General features: G+C 44.8%; 1 protein-coding gene across 2 annotated transcripts in view; it reads right to left on the reverse strand.

The window, feature by feature from the left end:
* Positions 1-1,426: 1,426 nt before the first annotated feature.
* pah (phenylalanine hydroxylase) overlaps positions 1,427-18,824 on the reverse strand; it is a 32,816-nt gene continuing 15,418 nt past the window's right edge. For both annotated transcript variants that reach the window (XM_055650539.1, XM_055650540.1), the window contains 9 exons: positions 17,934-18,001; positions 14,580-14,776; positions 13,735-13,870; positions 10,011-10,080; positions 9,351-9,407; positions 5,814-5,909; positions 5,594-5,727; positions 4,079-4,194; positions 1,427-3,007 (listed from right to left, as the gene is read on the reverse strand). In XM_055650539.1, the coding sequence (XP_055506514.1) occupies positions 2,964-3,007; positions 4,079-4,194; positions 5,594-5,727; positions 5,814-5,909; positions 9,351-9,407; positions 10,011-10,080; positions 13,735-13,870; positions 14,580-14,776; positions 17,934-18,001 (918 nt within the window). In that variant the 3' untranslated portion in view covers positions 1,427-2,963. The remainder of the gene's footprint in view (positions 3,008-4,078; positions 4,195-5,593; positions 5,728-5,813; positions 5,910-9,350; positions 9,408-10,010; positions 10,081-13,734; positions 13,871-14,579; positions 14,777-17,933; positions 18,002-18,824) is intronic.

Here is an 18,824-nt window from a genome sequence, read left to right on the forward strand (position 1 = left end):
TTTTTGATTGGGGACAAAAGACACAAAGTGCTGAAGTAACAGCGGGTCAGGCAGCATCTCTGGAGAACATGGATAGGTGATGTTTCAAGTCGGGACCCTTCTTCAGACTGACCAACTCTGCTTTCATCAGAACTGCAAGCAAACAAAGCTATTAAATCACGAACGTGGAAGGTGGCTGACTGATATACTTGTGCCTCTCTTCATGGGTGCTGCCTGAATTGGTGAGCATTTCTTGTTACTTGCATGGTTTGTCACAGTATCTGCAACAGTTTGTTCTTATTGTTAGATTTCCATTCCATCATATTTCTTCAAAATCTTGAGCTCTTCAGAGTTCACCATTACATAATGCCAAGACCATCACTTATGTACTTATCACTTATTGAGAGGGGATCTTATAGAAACTTACAAAATGCTTAAGGGGTTGGACAGGCTAGATGCAGGAAGATTGAACGATGGTTGGTGATGTCCAGGACAAGGGGTCACAGCTTAAGGATAAGGACCAACTCCTTTAAAACAGAACTGCAAGAGAGAAGCTATTAAATCACAGAACGTGGTGAGGGTCTCTGACTGATCTATTTGTGCCTCTCTTCACGGGTGCTGCCTGAATTGGTGAGTATTTCTTGTTACTTGCATGGTTTGTCACAGTATCTGCAACAGTTTGTTCTTATTGTTAGATTTCCATTCCATCATATTTCTTCAAAATATTGAGCTCTTCAGAGTTCACCATTACATAATGCCAAGACCATCACTTATGTACCTGCACATGTACACTCCATTCCCTGCACATCTATATGCCAATCCCCCCCAAATTTAAACGCCACTATTGTATCTGTTTCCACCACCCCTGGCAGTGCATTCCAGCCTTCACTACCTCCACAGTAAAACACTTGCCCTACACATTTATTTTATGCTTTGCCCCTCTCACAGCTTAAAGCTCCGCCCTCTCGTATTTGAATTTTCCATCCTGGGAAAAAATATTCTGACTGGTTACCAGATCTATGCGTCTCATAATTTTATATACTTCTATTGGATCATTTCGGCGTAAACTCAAATTGCAGCAAGCATGGACCTTTTTATTCAAAAAGCTTGATCAGAGATATGCAAGTGGTGGGGGATGGAAAAACAAGTTCAAAGGATTAAAATGGAGCCACTTGACATAAATATGCCTTTGCTCAATAGGATGCTCAGGTGTTGTTGGGTTCAGATGAGGGACATTACTCTCTTGTGTTGGTGTAGCAGCTGAGACGAGCTGCTTCAATGGACTGACAGTCTAAAGGACTATTGAGTCTCACGCTCGTAGTTGACTAAACATGAAAAAAAAATTACCCTGCAAAACCCAAATATTCAACTCGCATTCCCAAACCATCTCCTGTTATAGAGTGAATTTGGAACAAGTATAAAAAACAGAGGGAAAAGATGCAGTGACTAATAGATTAAATTATATATTTCCATCAGTATGGTATTTGCATAATCATTTCTCTTTCACAAGGTATCTGGTATAATCGTAGAATGACAAACACAATTTTACAGATTTTTCTTTACTATGTTACAATTTTTTAGATATTAACCAGTAAATTGCATCTCCGTTTTCAAGGTTTATTGATGCTGAAAAAAACATTCTTTCTTATATGGAAATAACATAGAATATATAGTGATGGAGGAACTCAGCGAGTCGGGCAGCATCCGTGGAGGGAATGAATAGAAATCTTTCAGGTCGGATGCTTCTTCAGACTGGTGGAGTAGGGAGAAGGCAGTTGGAAAAGAGAGATGGGGTGGGCTAAAACCTGGCAAGTGATAGGTGAAACCAAAGAACTGCAAATGCTGACTTCTACAAAAGATAGACACAAAGTGGTGGAGTAGCTCAGTGGTTTAGGCAGCATCTCCAGAGAAACAGCATAGTTGACCTTTTTAGGTCTTTCAGTCTGAAGAAGGCTTCCAATCTGAAATAGCACCCATGCTTTACTTATGGAGATGCTGCCTGACTCGCTGAGTTACTCCAGTATTTTGTCTTGGGGTTGGGGTTAAAGGGTTGGACAGGCGAGATGTTGGGGAGGTCCAGAACAAGGGCTCACAGTTTAAGGATAAGGGGGAAGTCTTTTAGGACCGAGATGAGAAAATCATTTTTTACACAGAGAGTGGTGAATCTGTGGAATTCTCTGCCACAGAAGGTAGTTGAGGCCAGTTCATTGGTTATATTTAAGAGGGAGTTAGATGTGGCCCTTGTGACTAATGTGATCAGGGGTTATGGAGAGAAGGCAGGTACAGGATACTGAGTTGGATGATCAGCCATGATCATATTGAATGGCGGTGCAGGCTCGAAGGGCCGAATGGCCTACTCCTGCACCTATTTTCCATGTTTCTATGTTTCTATGTCTGTAAGTGATGGGTTGTAGGGAGGGGGATTTGATCGGGGATGGAGAAATTAAAAGAGGCTAGAGAGGTGAAAAGGAGACAAAAGGAGGTTAGATAAGGGAAGGGAGGACCTGACCCCTACCTCTTTTTTCCAGATTTTTCTACCCCTACTCCAGCAGTCTGAAAAAGAGTCTCAACTTGAAATATCATCTGCCCATTTCCCTCCACACTAGTTCCACCTGCCCGCGCTTGGCCCATATCCCTGCCTGACCTGCTGAGTTCCTCCAGCACTTTGTGTTTTCAATTGGTATTGGTCAGATAGGTCTTTGAAAGGGCTTGACATCGGAAGCATGGATATAGATCAGTCCAACAGCTTCTGCTGAAGATACAACATTTCAATAAACATCAGCTTTTGTTTTTTATCCTCCTCAACCTCCCCCCAACAAGTTGACAGGGCTGAGGGGGACAAATTGTACAATGGGGAGGGGGAAGGAGAGTGGGTGGCTTAGATCAGGATGGGCTGAATGAGCCTATCTCCGTCCATACAATGTAGAATATCCCTGGACCGTTAGATCTTGCCTTTCACTGGATGCCTTTGGTTATGGTGAACTTCATTCAAGCTTCTTCAGAGCATGGGTGAGAATTCCCATTTCACCTGGAAATTTTAAATAACAATGGTGTTAGGCTTGCATTCGAAGTTTATGTTCATAAGACATCGGAATAGAATTAGGCCATTCACCCCATCAAGTCTACTCCTCCATCCAATCATGGCTGATCTATCTTTCCCTCTCAACCCCATTCTCTTATCTTCTCCCCTTAGCCTTTGACACCCTGACCAATTAAGAGCCTGTTCATCGCCGCTTTAAAAATACCCAATGACTTGGCCTCCACAGCCATCTGTGGCAATGAATTCCATAGATTCACCATGCTCTGCCTAAAGAAATTGCTCCTCATCTCCTTTTTAAAGGTACGTCCTTTTATTCTGAGGCTGTTGACTCTCCCAGTAGTGGAAACAATCTCACCGCATCCACTTTATTCGGCCTTTCACTATTTGGTAAGTTTCTATGAGGCCCTCCCCCCCCCCTTCATCCTTCCAAATCATGAGGTTCACAACACAGTACATCATATTGTAAACCAACCTGGTTGAGATCATGCACAATATCTATCCTTTTCTATTACGTAATTGAAATTCCATTTGACTATTTGTTTTATTCATTATTTCCTCGTGCTGTCTTTTGTGAACGGTATCCATCATTCCACGTTATTTTTCCTTTTGTGGGTCTTCTCTCTTCTCCCATTTCCAGAATTTATTATTTCAGTTTTTTTCTACATTGGACTGCATCTGCCACTTGTCTGCCCACCCTAGTTTGCCATATTTCATCTCATGTTAATAACATCCCAGAATAATTCTCTGGGTTCTATTGCCATCATGCTTCTCATAAAAATGTTCCACAAGTACTCAGCATTGATACTGATGAAACTTTATTTCTAGTTGTCCTCTACACCACTTCCTCTTATTTGATCTGACCATATTCACTCATCATGATATATAAATCACTCGCCCATCACAGGTACTGACCTCTCCACCATCGAACGGGTCGGCAGGAGGTGCTGCCTCACCAAAGACCCATGCTACCCTGGCCACGCTCTCATCTCACTAGCAACATCAGGAAGAAGGTACAGGAGTTTGACCTCCAGGATCAAGCACAGCTTCTTCCCAACTTACCGCTGATGTTGACAACTAGATCCTGTAACTGCTTGATGCTGTCCAGAACCTCAATGCTTTGTGTGTAAGCGTTGTAACGGAGAGAGAAGGGGCGAGGAATATTCACTGCGTATTTCCTGTGTTGGAAAATAAGGCAAATGTTAGCTGGATTCAAGGTGTTCCCACATAAAGTAATGAGGCAGAATTTGTTGCTGGGGTTCTGACAGGGAGTAGTTCTCATGGAATATTTTATGCTGGGGTTTAGTTTATTTAGTTTAGAGAAACAGGCCCTTCGGTCCACTGTGCACGCCAACCAGCCCCGCACATAAACACTATCCTATGGACAGTTGGAACAATTTACAATTTTACCAAAGCTATTTAACCTACATAGCTGTCCCATGCATCCTTTTTGTTTTTGACCAACACCTCAATTTCCCTCATTAGCCAAACCTCCTTACGTTTGCCTGCTTTGCCCTTCACTCTAACAGGGACGTAAATATCCTGAGCTTTCGTCAGCACACTTTTAAAAACATCCCACGTGGCCGATGTTCCTTTCTCCTCAAATATCCTGCGACAATCAACTTGAGCGAGACCTTCTCTCATATCCTCAACGTTGACCTTCCCCCAGTTGAGCATTTTAACGCACGGACCCTCTCCGTCCCTATCCATAACTCACTTAAACCTAATCGAACTGTGGTCACTGGTTCCAAAAGGCTCCCCCACACACACTTCAATAACTTGCCCTTCACAATTTCCCAATACTAGATCCTGCATTGCCCTCTCATGTGTGGGGGCCTCCACATAGTGCTTAAGAAAACTATCCTGGACACTTTTGAGGAATTGCACCCCATTTAAACCCTTCACGCTATGATTTTCCCAGTATATATTGGGAAAGTTAAAATCCCCTACTCAACAACCTTATTTGACCGGCAGCTGTCTGCAATCTCCTGGCACATTTGTTCTTCTAATTCCCGTTGAATATTCGGGGATCTGCAGCACACTCAAACTGTCCGCAGGATAAAGGGAATAATGTTTAGTGACTTGATTATATTTACATATAATATATCTGATCCGTTTGGATAGCATGCAAAACAATGCTTTCCACTGTACTTCAGTTGTGCTTGATGGTCAGCATGAACTCAGTGGGCCGAAAGGCCTGTTTCAATGATAGATAATGTCGTGAAGTTTGGCTGCAAATCCATCAATTAGAATCAGCCAATTCACCAGGTACACTTTAGACTTTAGCGATACAACGTGGAAACAGGCCCTTCAGCCCACTGAGCCTAGGCCAGCCATCGATCACCCATATACTAACACTGTCATGCATACACTAGGGACAATTTACAAATTACAGAAGCCAATTAGCCTACAAACCTGCACGTCTTTGGAGTGTGGGAGGAAACCGGAGCGCCCAGAGAGAAAGCGTTTGGTCACAGGTAGAATGTGAAACCTCCACACAGCAGCACCCGAGGTCAGGATCGAAGTCGTGTCTCTACCTCCGTGCTGCCTCGGTTGCTGACATTTCATGCAGGTTACCTGACTTTATCCTTTGCATCTTCGAATGACTCGGCAACAAAGTAGACCGGTTGGAAGCTGGTGATGGGGTACTTCTGATTCGCTGTCGTTTCAGGATCGAATGGTTGTAGGTCTGGTTTCTCCGTCAAGCAGTACTGCAAAGTAAAAGACAATTTGTTACTGGGGACGTGAGTTTAGAACGGTAAATGTCAAGATGTGCAACGAGCAGAAGCGGGCAGACCTGAAGCTCGCCGAAGGAGGAGAGGAGCCCGGCACCAAAGGCCCGTATGTCGTTGTTTTGCTTACAGAGTCCGAACTCCACTGTGAACCAGTAGACCTGGGAACAAGAGCAGGACAAGGAGTTAGGCAGCTCTGGCAACTCTACACATTGTCCACTAAAAGCTTATCGCTGTACCTCGGTACACGTAACAATAACCAATAATTATTGTTCTGAAGACTGGTCTCCACTACCCCCGCATTGAAACATAGAGAATAATGTTACGTGCACGTATCATCAAACACACATATTAATATCACACCCACATATCATAATGTTGTACACATATATGTAATGTCATCGACACATATACATAATGTCATCCACACATATCATGTCACATACGCACACAAAATGTCACACGCATACATATTGTCACACACACATACATGTCACACACACATACATGTCACACATGCATACATGTCACACATGCACACAAAATGTCACATGCATACATGTCACACACATACATCACACACACACACACATACATGTCACACACATACATACATGTCACACACACACACATACATGTCACACATACATACATGTCACACATATATACATGTCACACACGCATACATGTCTCAATAGATGAGGTTCATCTATTGCATCCGCTGCTCTAGATGTCAGCTGATCTACATCGGTGAGACCAAAGCGTAGGCTTGGCGGTCGTTTCGCCGAACACCCCCGCTCGGTTCGCATTAACCAACCTGACCTCTCGGTGGCTCAGCACTTCAACTCCCCCTCCCATTCCGAATCCGACCTCTCTGTCCTGGGCCTCCTCCATGGCCAGAGTGAGCACCATCGGAAATTGGAGGAACGGCATCTCATATTCCGCTTGGGCAGTCTGCACCCTAGTGGCATAAACATTGAATTCTCCCATTTCCCGTAGCCCTTGCTGTCTCCTCCCCTTCTCCGCTCTCCCTCAGCCCATGGGCACCTCCTCTTCCTTTTTCCTTTCTTCTCCCAGCCCCCCTACCCTCCATCAGTCTGAAGAAGGGTTTTGGCCTGAAACATTGCCTATTTCCTTTGCTCCATAGATGCTGCTGCACCTGCTGAGTTTCTCCAGCATTTTTGTCTACTTTCCCATTTATTATTAGGTTTAGGTTCATTATTGTCACACGCCTAGAGGTACAGTTTAAACTTTGTTTTGCATGCTAGCCAAACAAATCATACAGTATAATACTATATATAAATACATAAAAGTCAAACTCGAGTACCATAAGTAATTCAAATTATAGAGTGCAGAATATTGTTCTCAGCATAGCAGTGCAACAGTCCAATGCCCTCAATAGGGTAGAGGTGAATTGGACTGTACACTCGCTTATGGAAGGACCGCCTCCTCAGATGCTGCCTGACCGCTGAGCATTTCCAGCCTTTCTCTGCTTTTTTTTTTTCCTGACATCCAGCATCTACAGTATCCTGCCCCAGATGGAAGTTGTGAGCACCCTGCCAACGGCCACAGGTGTACCATCAGCTGAAAGCAACGCATAATTTTGTTCCTCACTATTTAAGAATGGGGAGTTGTTATTGGCAGGGAGAATTTTTTTCCTTCATTTTCTAATTGTTGCCTCTGTGTCTGCCTCCTGTGCTGAGCTGTACAGCGTGGAATAATGAGAGGTAATTATCATCCTTGTCAGCTTCTGTGTCTCAGCACCTCCTGGGACAAATGCTTCTGATTCACTTGACAGGAACATCAAAGGGTTTCCTGCTGCCTTGTTCATTTACTTCATGTTCTACTGCCATTTTATAACATTACATCTAACCCTACAAACTAATCATAACTTGCAGACTTAATTGAAATATATCCTCAACTATACTTCTATTTTTTCATACTTTGAATTTTAAATGAATATTGGTCAATATACCACTTTTTTTTAACCTGTTTTTTAAAGGTGTTATCCCACTGCATAAAGTAAAACGGTTACTCCATCATCAGTCAGCTAAACGATTATCTTTTTATACAAAAGGATGACTAATTCGTTTTGTACACAAAACTGCTGGAGAAACTCAGCGGGTGCAGCAGCATCTATGGAGCAAAGGAAATAGGCAACGTTTCGGGCCGAAACCCTTCTAGGGTTTCGGCCCGAAACGTTGCCTATTTCCTTCGCTCCATAGATGCTGCGGCACCCGCTGAGTTTCTCCAGCATTTTTGTGTACCTTCGATTTTCCAGCATCTGCAGTTCCTTCTTAGACATGATGAATTTGTTTTATTTTTGGGCTTTTCTTTTGCGCATATCGTTTGACCTCTCACTCATTCACAGGTAGTTCCAACTTCCTTTAATAAGTTTACTTTCAACCTGCTCTCAGTATTCTTTCAGGCAACTCATTCACACACCATGATACCTAGGTGTGGATGAAACTTAGAGCCATACAGGCAAAGAGTATTCCAGCACTGAAACACACCCGTCAGTCCAAAATGTTCATTCTCAGCAAGATGCCCCGTCTCAGGTAGTCCCACCTGCCCGTGTTTGGCCCATATCCCTCTAAATCCAAGTGTCTTTTAAATGTTGTTAAAATAACTGCCTCAACTACCTCCTTGGGAGCTAGTCCCTCTGGAACTCCTCGTTCCATCCCCTGAATGAAAAGTTTGCCTCTCAGGTTCCTATAACTCTTTCCCCTCTCACCTTAAATCTATGCCCTCCAGTTCTTGATTCCACAATCCCAGGATAAAGAATATACATTCATCCTATCTATTCACCTCATGATTCTTGACACCCCTATAAGATCATCCCTTAGCCTCCTGAACTCCAAGTAATAGGGTTCCAGCTTTACCAACCTCTCCCTGGCTTGTTTTCTCTTGCTCTTGTGCTAAAGTCATGAGGGGCATGTACTGTAGGTTAATTGACTTTTGTAAATTGTCCCTAGTGTGTACGGAGTGGATGTGAAAGTGGGATCACATAGAACTAATGCACATAGAACTGAAACAAAACACACACACACACACACACACACACACACACACACACACACACACACACACACACACACACACACACACACACAGAAGCACACACACAGAAGCACACACACACACTCCGAGGCACATGCACACACAGAAGCACACACACACAGGCACGCACAGCCACACACACACACACAGAAGCACACACACACAGAAGCACACACACACACACACACAGAAAGACACACACACACACACAGAGACGCACACACACACACACACACACACACACACACACACACACACACACACACACACACACACACACACACACACACACACACACACACACACAAACAAACAAAAACACACACACACACAAACACATCACACATACACATGCACACACGCACGCACGCACACACACAAACACACACAAGCACACACCTCAGTCCCTGCCACTGTTTAAAGTCGACGCCAGTCAGTATTCATCTTGCCCTATCTCACACTTCTCCACCACCATGAGTTTTTTGAGGCTCCATTAGCACAGCTAAAGGAAAGTCAGGAAAAGCACAAAGTTCCCTACTCACTGTTGCGAGCTTCTCGATGTACTCGTCCGGAGCTCCCAGAGATGCCAGCCCTATCTCCTGCAGAAAACGGGGCGGAATAGAGTTACATAGCGACATTGGATAGGAACCACAAATTAAAATAAATCTTCTAATCATAAGAAGCTTTAGGAAGCCAATTTTACTTTTGTACTATTATTTATAAATCAGACATGGGCATCACCCGTACAGCCAACATTTATTGCCCATTGCCAATTCATAAGTTGCAGGAACAGAGTAGGAGTAGACATGATTGAAGATTGGGTATTTTCAATCGCCGCCTAATAATACCTAATGACGGCCTCCAAGCTGTCTGTGGCAATGAATTCCACAGATTCACTACTCTCTGGCTGAAGAAATTCCTCCTTATCTTTCTAACGGTCCATCCTTTTATTCTGACGCTGCACCCTCTGATCCTAGATCTTCCCACTAGTTGAAACATCCTATCCACATCCTCTCTGTCACGGCCTTTAACTATTCGGTAAGTTTCAATGAGATCTCCCCTCATCCTTCTACACGCCAGCAAATATAGGCCCAAAGCCATCAAATGCTCATCATATGTTAACCCAATCAAGATATCAGCTTGGCCCAGCTGCCCCTATAGTACTGGCATCCGGAGATGGTGTTGATGAAAACTGCCCTTACCTGTGAAAACTGGGCAAAGCTTGGGTTGGCGAAGAGTGGCACATGTCCCAGCAGTTCATGACACACGTCCCTGTGGATGGGTCACAACACATTTACATCAGCACAGAAGTCAGAGCAGGAGTCAGCCATACAAGCTTGCAGCCACACGGCCATACGGCACGCAGTAAAATCTGTACTGCTGTACATAGAACGTTCAATGCTGGGATGGAATCACTGGCCATTTCGTTAGTACATGTGTCAGGGGTTATGGGGGAAGGCAGGAGAATGGGGTTGAGAGGGAAAGATAGATCAGCCATGATTGACTGGTAGAGTTGACCTGATGGGACAGATGCCCTAATTCTACTCCTATAACCTATGAACTTACGAACCATAACAAAATGGCAATAGGTAAGTTTGCTGACAACACCAAAAATTGGAGGAGTTGCAGACAGTGAGGAAGGCTGTCAGAAGATACAGAGGGATTATAGATCAGCTGCAGAAATAGGCGGAGAAATGGCAGATGGAGTTTAACCCTTGCAAGTGTGAGGCATTGCACTTTGGGAGGTTGAATGTGAGGGTTGATGGCAAGTATACAGTTAATGGTAAGATTCTTCACAGCATTGATGTGCAAAGGGATCTTGGAGTCCAAGTTCATAGCTCAATGAAGGTGGCAACACAAGTAGATGGGGTGGTAAAGAAGTGAGAGTGAGGCTAAACGCAAATTGGAGGAACAGCATCTCATATTCCGCTTGGGTAGAGTACTGTGCCCAGTGGTATGAATATTGATGCCTCTCACTTCAGGTAGCTCCGGCATTCCCTCTCTTACTATCCCTCCCCCACCCAAGACACTAGCTTCTTATATTCTCCCTATAAACAGCTAACAATGGCCTGTTTCCTTTATCATTGTTACTTTTTTGCAAATCTTTCATTCATTGTTCTTTATCTCTCCAACTCACAGTGGACTACAGGAGACAGCAGGGGAGTGGACACCTCCCCATCCACATCGGTGATGATGAGGTTGAAAGGGTCAGCAGCTTCAAGATCCTCGGTGTGCACATCACTGAGGACCTCTCTTGGACACTGCACACGGACACAATAACTAAGAAAGCCCGCCAGCGGCTCTTTTTCCTGAGAAGACTGAGGGAGTTTGGCCTGAACGCCAGCAACCTCACAAACGTCTACAGTTGCACCATCGAGAGTCTGCTGACGGGCTGCATCACAGTCTGGTACGGGAACTGTTGTGCCCACAGCCACAAATCACTACAGGGAGTGGTGAAGGCGGCACAGCACATCACTGGCAACTGTCTCCCGGCCATTCAGGACATTTCCCACCGGTGGTGCTTGCGGAAGGTACACAGCATCATCAAGGACCACAGCCACCCAGCACGCAGACTGTTCTCCTTGTTACCGTCAGGTAGACTATACAGGAGCATGGCTGCACGCACCACCAGACTTAAGAACAGTTTTTATCATCAGGCCATCAGGCTTCTGAACTCATAAACCCATCATATATGTTGATTATTTTATTTATTATTGTCTTTTACCTACCAATGTCACTTTTATCTTATCTTTTTTTACCTTCATTTTAACCGTGTAATATCATTGCTGAGGTGACCCGTTGTCTTGTCAAACACATTTCATTGAACCATTGACCCTGTGTTAACCTACATATGGCAAATAAAACTGAACTGAACTGTCTATATCTCACTGGTGGATATTCAGTCTGAAGAAGGGTCTCGACCCTAAACGTCGCCTATTTCCTTCGCCCCATAGATGCTGCCTCACCCGCTGAGTTTCTCCAGCATTTTTGTCTACCATCTATATCTCTCATTTCCCTTATCCCTTGACCAGTCTGAAGAGGGGTCTCGACCCGAAACATCACCCATTCCTTCTCTCCAGAGATGCTGCCTGTCCCACTGAGTTACTCCAGCTTTTTGTGTCTATCCTCGGGTGGTAAAGAAGGCATATGGTATGCTTGTCCTCATTGCTAGGGGCATTGAATATAAGAGTTAAGAAGTTATGTCGCAACTCTATAGGACTTTGGTTAGGCTGCATTTGGAATATTGCGTACAGTTCTGCTCGCCCTTATTAAAGGAAAGATGTGGAGGCTTTAGAAAATGCAGAGGAGGTTTATCAGAAGGCTACCTGGTATAGAGGATATTAGCGACAGGGAGAGGTTGGACAGATTAGGATTGTTTTCTGTGGAACATTGGAGGTTGAGGGGAGAGCTGATAGAAGTATATAAAATTATGAGAAACATAGGTAGGGTAGATAGTCAGTACCTTTTCCCATGGTGGAAATATCTAACACTAGAAGACTTAGCTATAAGATTAGAAGAGCACAATTTAATGGCATGTGCGGGCAAGCTTTTTACACAGAGTTGTGGGGTCCTGGAACGCACTGCCAGGGAGGCAGATACGATGATGGCATTTATGTGGCTTGTCGATAGGTACATGGGTATGGATGGATGTGGATCACATGCAGGCAAAGGAGATTTGTTTAACTTGGCATCATATTCAGCATGGAGGTTTAGGAAATGGTGGGTGTAGATCATATACAGGCAGAGGAGATTAGTTTCTTGGCATCATGTGGTGCACAAACATTGTGCCGCACTGTTCTAGGTTCTAAGTCTTTAAGAAGTGATTCGGTGAGAAACCGAGAGGAGGTGATACTTATTATTCTTCAGCCACCTTGGGGCAGAGGTGGCAGACTTAATGACTTTCTCTTTGTCTCTTAATATTGATTTGGCATCTCTTGAATTTCTAAATACCAGTGAATGTGGTGTCAGCTTCCCTTGACCTTCCCTTGTGTCTTACCCCTCAGAGTACAACAGAGTTCAGGTGAATCTGTGCCGATCTTTCTGTGAGGCCATTCACTCCTTCCTGAAGTGTCGTACCAAGACCATTTAACAAGACAGAGACACAAGGAATTGCTGATGCTGGTTTATTTTTTAAAAAGATACAAAATACTGGAGTAGCTCAGTGGGCCATGCACCACCTCTGAAGAAGGGTCCTGACCCAAATGACACATGTTCTCCAGAGATGCTGCCTGACCTACCGGCATGGTGGCGCAGCGGTAGAGTTGCTGTCTAATAGCGCCAGGGACCCGAGTTCAATCCTGACTACAGGTGCTGTCTGTAACGAGTTTGTACATTTTCTCTGTGTTTCTCCGGTTGCGTCGGTTTCCTCCCCCACTCCAGGTTTGTAGGTTAATTTGGCTTTAGTAAAAATTATAAATTGCTCCTAGTGTGTAGGATAGTGTTAGCATACAGGGTGATCGCTGGTCGGCATGGAGTCAATGGGCTGAAGGGCCTGTTTCTGCACTATCTCTAAACTACACTAAACCTGAGCATTACTTCTACTTTTCACCTCCTCTCTCCTTACCTGACACCTCTTTGTCTCCTATTCTACCAATTAAAATACCTCTCACCTCTATCCACTCATCACTTGCCAGGCTTTGTTCCAACCTCTCGCCTCGACCCATTGAGTTCCTCCAGCACTTTGTGTTTTGCTCAAGACATCCAGCACCTGCAGTTCCTTGTGCCATCACTTCTAACCAGCCATCCCTTGATAGGAAGGCCGACATGTCACAAGCTTTCTTGAATATTTTCCGGCTCTGTTTGTGACATTTTAGTGGTCCATCAATTTCAGACGATATGCTATTACAATGCCCCCTGCTTCTGTTAGACCCCCCCCCCCCCCCCCCCCCCCCCCCCCCCCCCCCCCCTGCAACGAGTAACACTCACGGTTCAGGCGTGTACATGGGTCGAGATCCATGTCGGATGTACTGGGTGGAATGGAAGACACGGAATGCAAGGCCTGCCAGGAAATCCCGGGAGGAGAGGAGTCCGGCCACTGGGCGTAAACGGAAGCCGGTGCAAGCTGTCGACGTGGGATACAAGGCAGGTTAGTGTCCGTGTCAAAGCTTGTCTCGCCCACCACTCATGCCAAAGCACAAGTGAACATATCCGATCATCCAGGCCTTGAATGCGAGAGGAATCAGACTGTGGATAGGTTGAATATAGACACAAAACGCTGGAGTAACTCAGTGGGTCAGGCAGCATCTCTGGAGAGAAGGAATGAGTGTGTGACTGGCTGTGCTTTGCTTTTAGAGGGATCTGATTGAGATATACAAAATCATAAGGGGGTCATATATAAAAACTGTTCCCCCTCAGTTAAAGGGTCTATGAGGGAAGATGATTAAGATAAGGGGTTGGAGGTTTAGAGGAGAATTTAAGAAATAATCATTTTGATCTGGCAGATGGTTAAAACATTTGGTGGCAGGGATGACAGTGGCATTTAAGAGACTTTTAGTTATGCAGGGATGGAGGGAAATATACTGTCTCACGTGCAGGCAGAGGAGATTAGTTTAACTTGGCATCACACACAGCACGGCCAGCCCATGCCCATGCTGTACTGCTCTAAGTATCTCGTGTCCCAAAGGCTCCTGTGGCTCAGTATCTATTCATCTTGTGGCAATGACCCTGTGAAAGGTACAAGGACTTGTGGTTTCATTAAAGCAACATGCGAATGTCTGTAACGAGTTTGTACATTTTGTATTGCGAATGCAAGTTAACTTTTCATCACTTACACTGTAAGAACTTGCAGACGTCCTGGAGCTGGGGAATGTTGTGCTTCTTATAGCCACAGTACTCCTCCAGCAATGGGAAGACGCTGTTATGTTCGTGGCAGGCATGTGTCGGGTAGAGGGACTTCAGCTCCTGGAAGACAACACTCCAGGTGTTCTTTTCCTCCTCTGTGTATTCCACTTTGGGAATGTCATCACCACTGTGGCAGGGCAGAGAGGGAGAACATTTATATACTATTGTGGAGATGAGAACTGGAAATAGGTTGAGTTGAGTTGAGTTGAGTTTAGTGTAGTTTAAATTAATTTAGGTTTAGTTTTAGTTTTAGTTTAGTTTAGTTACGTTTAGTTTGAGTTTGGTTTAGAGATACAGGATGGAAACAGGCCCTTCGGCCCACCAACTCTGCGCCGACTACCGATCGTACACCAGCACTATCCTACACACTGGGGACAATTTACAATTTTTACCGAAACCAATTAACCTACAAACCTGTACGTCTTTGGAGTGTGGGAGGAAACCGGAGCACCCGAAGAAAACCCACACCATCACAGGGGGGACTACAAACTCTGTGGAGACAACACCCAGAGACAGAATCAAACCCAGGTCTCTGGCGCTGTAAGACAGCAATTCTACCACTGAGCCACCGTGCCGCCATTCGGTTTATTATTGTAACGTGTACCAAGCAATAGTTAAAAGATTTTTGTTGCATGCTATCCAGTCAGTGGAAAGGCTATACATGATTACAATCAAGCCATCCACAGTGTACAGATACATGATAAAGGGAATGACGTTTAGTGTAAGATGGCACCCAAGCCAGGCGACTATCTGAATGTCAGTCCCAGGGGTAGATCTGTAATCTCCCATTACAATTGCACCACTCTTTTAAACGCTTACTGCAACAGCAGCACTTCTACGCACTTCTTAATCTGTTCTCTAGTACAAAATGTTATTCCCATTCTGCTGTTTCTGTTGTCAAGTTGCTGGAGATGTGTGGGGCCAAGGTTTTTATGCACAGGGTGGTGGGTGTTTGGTATTCGCTGCCAGGGTTGGTGGTGTAAGCAGAGACTATAATGTCATTTATGAGGCTTTAGGATAGGCACATGGACATGCAGGGAATGGAGGGAACTGGATCATGTGCCGGCAAAGGAGATTAGTTTAACCTGGCATTGTGTTTGGCACGGACATTGTGGGCTGAAGGGCCTGTTCCTGTGCTGTACTGTTCCATGTTTATGTTCTATGGTCCATGAAATATTTACTTCCTGTGGTTAAACTCGATATTTGTGGGAGATTACAAAACCCAACGGCTCACTGCAGCTGTGATAAAATAAAATAGAATTTTTAACTGGAAAATTATATCAGCACGATAAATGACTCATCATTATAATATTGTGTGCAATCTCCACTTAAATGTAAATTCTATCGGCTTCAGAGGACGTCATTCAGTATCCAAGGCCTTTGTAGTTGGACCTGATGAAGCACTCCCGGATAACAAAGCTGGCTTGCATAATAAACATATTTATACCTGATTTCCACTTGTTTTTGACAGCAAGAGGAAAGCAGAACGACAAACTATATTTGTGTCGTCTGCTATTTCTGACGTTCGAGTTGCAGAATCTTCCACATTGATGGACATTTTCATCCATATCTGAAACGATTTCCAATTCATCCCACTCACTCTAATTGATGGGAATCTTTCTTTAGAATTTGAACTTTAGACTTTGGAGTTACAGCATGGAAACAGGCTCTTCAGCCCACCAAGTCCACTAACACTATCCTACACACTAGAGACAATTTTACAATTTACAGAAGCCAATTAAGATTTGGAGTCTTTGCACGTCTTTGGAGTGTGGGAGGAAACTGGAGTCCCTGGTTATTAATCTGATATATTTAATTACTTCAATTTCAATTTGCCAGTTGCTAAGGTGGGATTCAAAAACCTTTCTCCAGCCTTGCAATCTGTGGAAGAACGGAATAAAGTGCTCTTGTGTCTCTTTGGAGACCCAAGAGACTGCAGATGCTGGAATCTGTGGAGGGAAATGGACAGGCGACATATGAATGTAGAAACAAGGAACTGCAGACGCTGTAACACATCAAAGGACACAAAGTGCTGAAGTAACTCAGCAGGTCAGGCAGCATCTCTAGAGAACATGGATAGGTGAATCTCTGGGACGAGACCCTTGTCTCTTCAGCCTGATTGTTGGGAACGAGGGTAGTTGAGGCGGGAAGATTGGCTAACGGGAAGAAGGAGTTAGATGTGGTCCTTGTGTTTTTTAAGGGGTATCAGGGGGGGGCGGGGGGGGGGGGAAACTGTTTAAATCTCTTCCAGGTACGGGAGACCTGACTTTTTCCCTGTCGGGTCCATGTCGTTGGGGGCCTTGCACCGTGGGCGGCCTCCAGCCTGCCCGGGGGCTCGGGAGACTGCGGGCTGCGGACTCAATGGCCTACTCGGAGCGTGGGGAGCCGGTGACTCGCTTCGATGACTTCTGGGGCTGGTGGGCTCCAGCAAAAATCGGTTTCTGGGACATCAGGAGCTTGCGGGTCTGAGGAGGAAGAGACCGCTTCCTGGAGAATCCCGCAAAAGTTCTCTTGTGTCTCTTTGGAGACCCAAGAGACTGCAGATGCTGGAATCTGTGGAGGGAAATGGACGTGGCGACTCACCATCGCCCGTGGGGGTTCCAACCTTGGACTTTCAGACGGGAGCGGGGCCGAAAATCGCCCCGCGCGGCCTAACATGGCCGTGGGACTCAATCAGGACCCGCCTGGGCTGACATCGGGAGAGACTCGGAGAACAGGGGAGAGAAAAGGCTTGCTTCCATCACAGTGGCTTCACTGTGATGGATGTTTGTGTGAATTTAATTATGTGTATGTCTGTAAGACAGTGTCTTTGTTTGTATGGCTGTGGAAACAACATTTCGTTTCGAGTCTCACTGGGGCTCAAATGATAATAAATTTGTATTGTATTGTAAGAAATCTGGAAAAGGGGAGAGGCTGGACAAAGCGTGGAAGGTTCACACAGACGAGGGGGATTGTGAAGAAGAGTTCCGTCCCAAAACATTGTCTGTCGATTTCCCTCCACAAATGCTGCCTAATGAGTTCCTCCAGCACTTTGTGTTTCACTCAAGATTGCAGCATCTGCAGTTTCTCGTGTCTCCAAAGAGACATGGGCTCTTGATATTGAGGGACTGTGGACGTTGAGTGATTGAGTCATTGAGTCATTTGGTGCATCTGGAAGAAAGATGCGAGGGCAGGAGGACTGGAGGCACAAAACACACACTGAGGGACTGCAGAGCAGGTTTGAGATGCTCTCTGTTCTGCTCCTATCTTTGGTGTCTCTTTCCACTGGCTGTTCCTATACTCACTGCCTGTAGTTGTACGCAATGTCAGCAAACTCCTTCCTGCGTGCTCGGTACACGGGGTCCGTGAAGCCCTGGGTGCAGGCAAAGAACAGCAAAAGCAGACGTGTGAGTCGAGAGACAACAGGGAGAGCGGCTTTGATCAACACATTTCCACCAGCAGGTCCAAACACACACTCAGAGAGACCGACCGCCCGTCACTAATTTAGCAAATTATTTTGTTCTCATTCTGAAAAAGATATCCCTTTGTGAAAGCTAATGAATTTTGGTTACGGCGAGTAATTAATCTTATTATGTTACCTCAATTACACTAATAACTGCAATTTTATAAAAGTCCACAATCTTACTGATGAAAAGCAATTGGCATCCATGCCACAGCTGTCTGTAATTTTCATTTGATACCTGATTTGTGTCTGTGACTCTGTCCTTGAGGATGTTTGCAGTTATAGCTGTTTACATGTATGTCTGCTCTGTTAGTGATTTGTGATATCTGTACCCGCCGCAAGTATATTGTCTGTGCATAGAATATTATGAACACATTACTGTATCAGTACATTGTGTTTCAGTGTATGCATGTATTTCTCACTGTGCTGTACGTGCAGGCGCAACTTTCATGTGAATACATCTCAACCTGCATCAAAACATGCATTTTGTCTCTGGGCTCTGCTGAATCTGCTTATGCTTTGTATGTGCACATGTGTGGGTATGTGTGGGTAAGTGTACATACATGTGTCTGTGTGTTATGTATGCATGGGTAAGTGTACATGTGTCTATCTGTGTGTGCATGCATAAGTGTACGTATGTAAATGTGTGTGCATGTGTGCATGTGTGTGTATGTGTGTGTATCTGTGCGTGTGTGTATGTGGATGTGTGTGTATGTGGATGTGTGTGTATGTG

The sequence above is a fragment of the Leucoraja erinacea genome, chromosome 19 (assembly GCF_028641065.1).
Source record: "Leucoraja erinacea ecotype New England chromosome 19, Leri_hhj_1, whole genome shotgun sequence".
NCBI lineage: Eukaryota > Metazoa > Chordata > Chondrichthyes > Rajiformes > Rajidae > Leucoraja > Leucoraja erinaceus.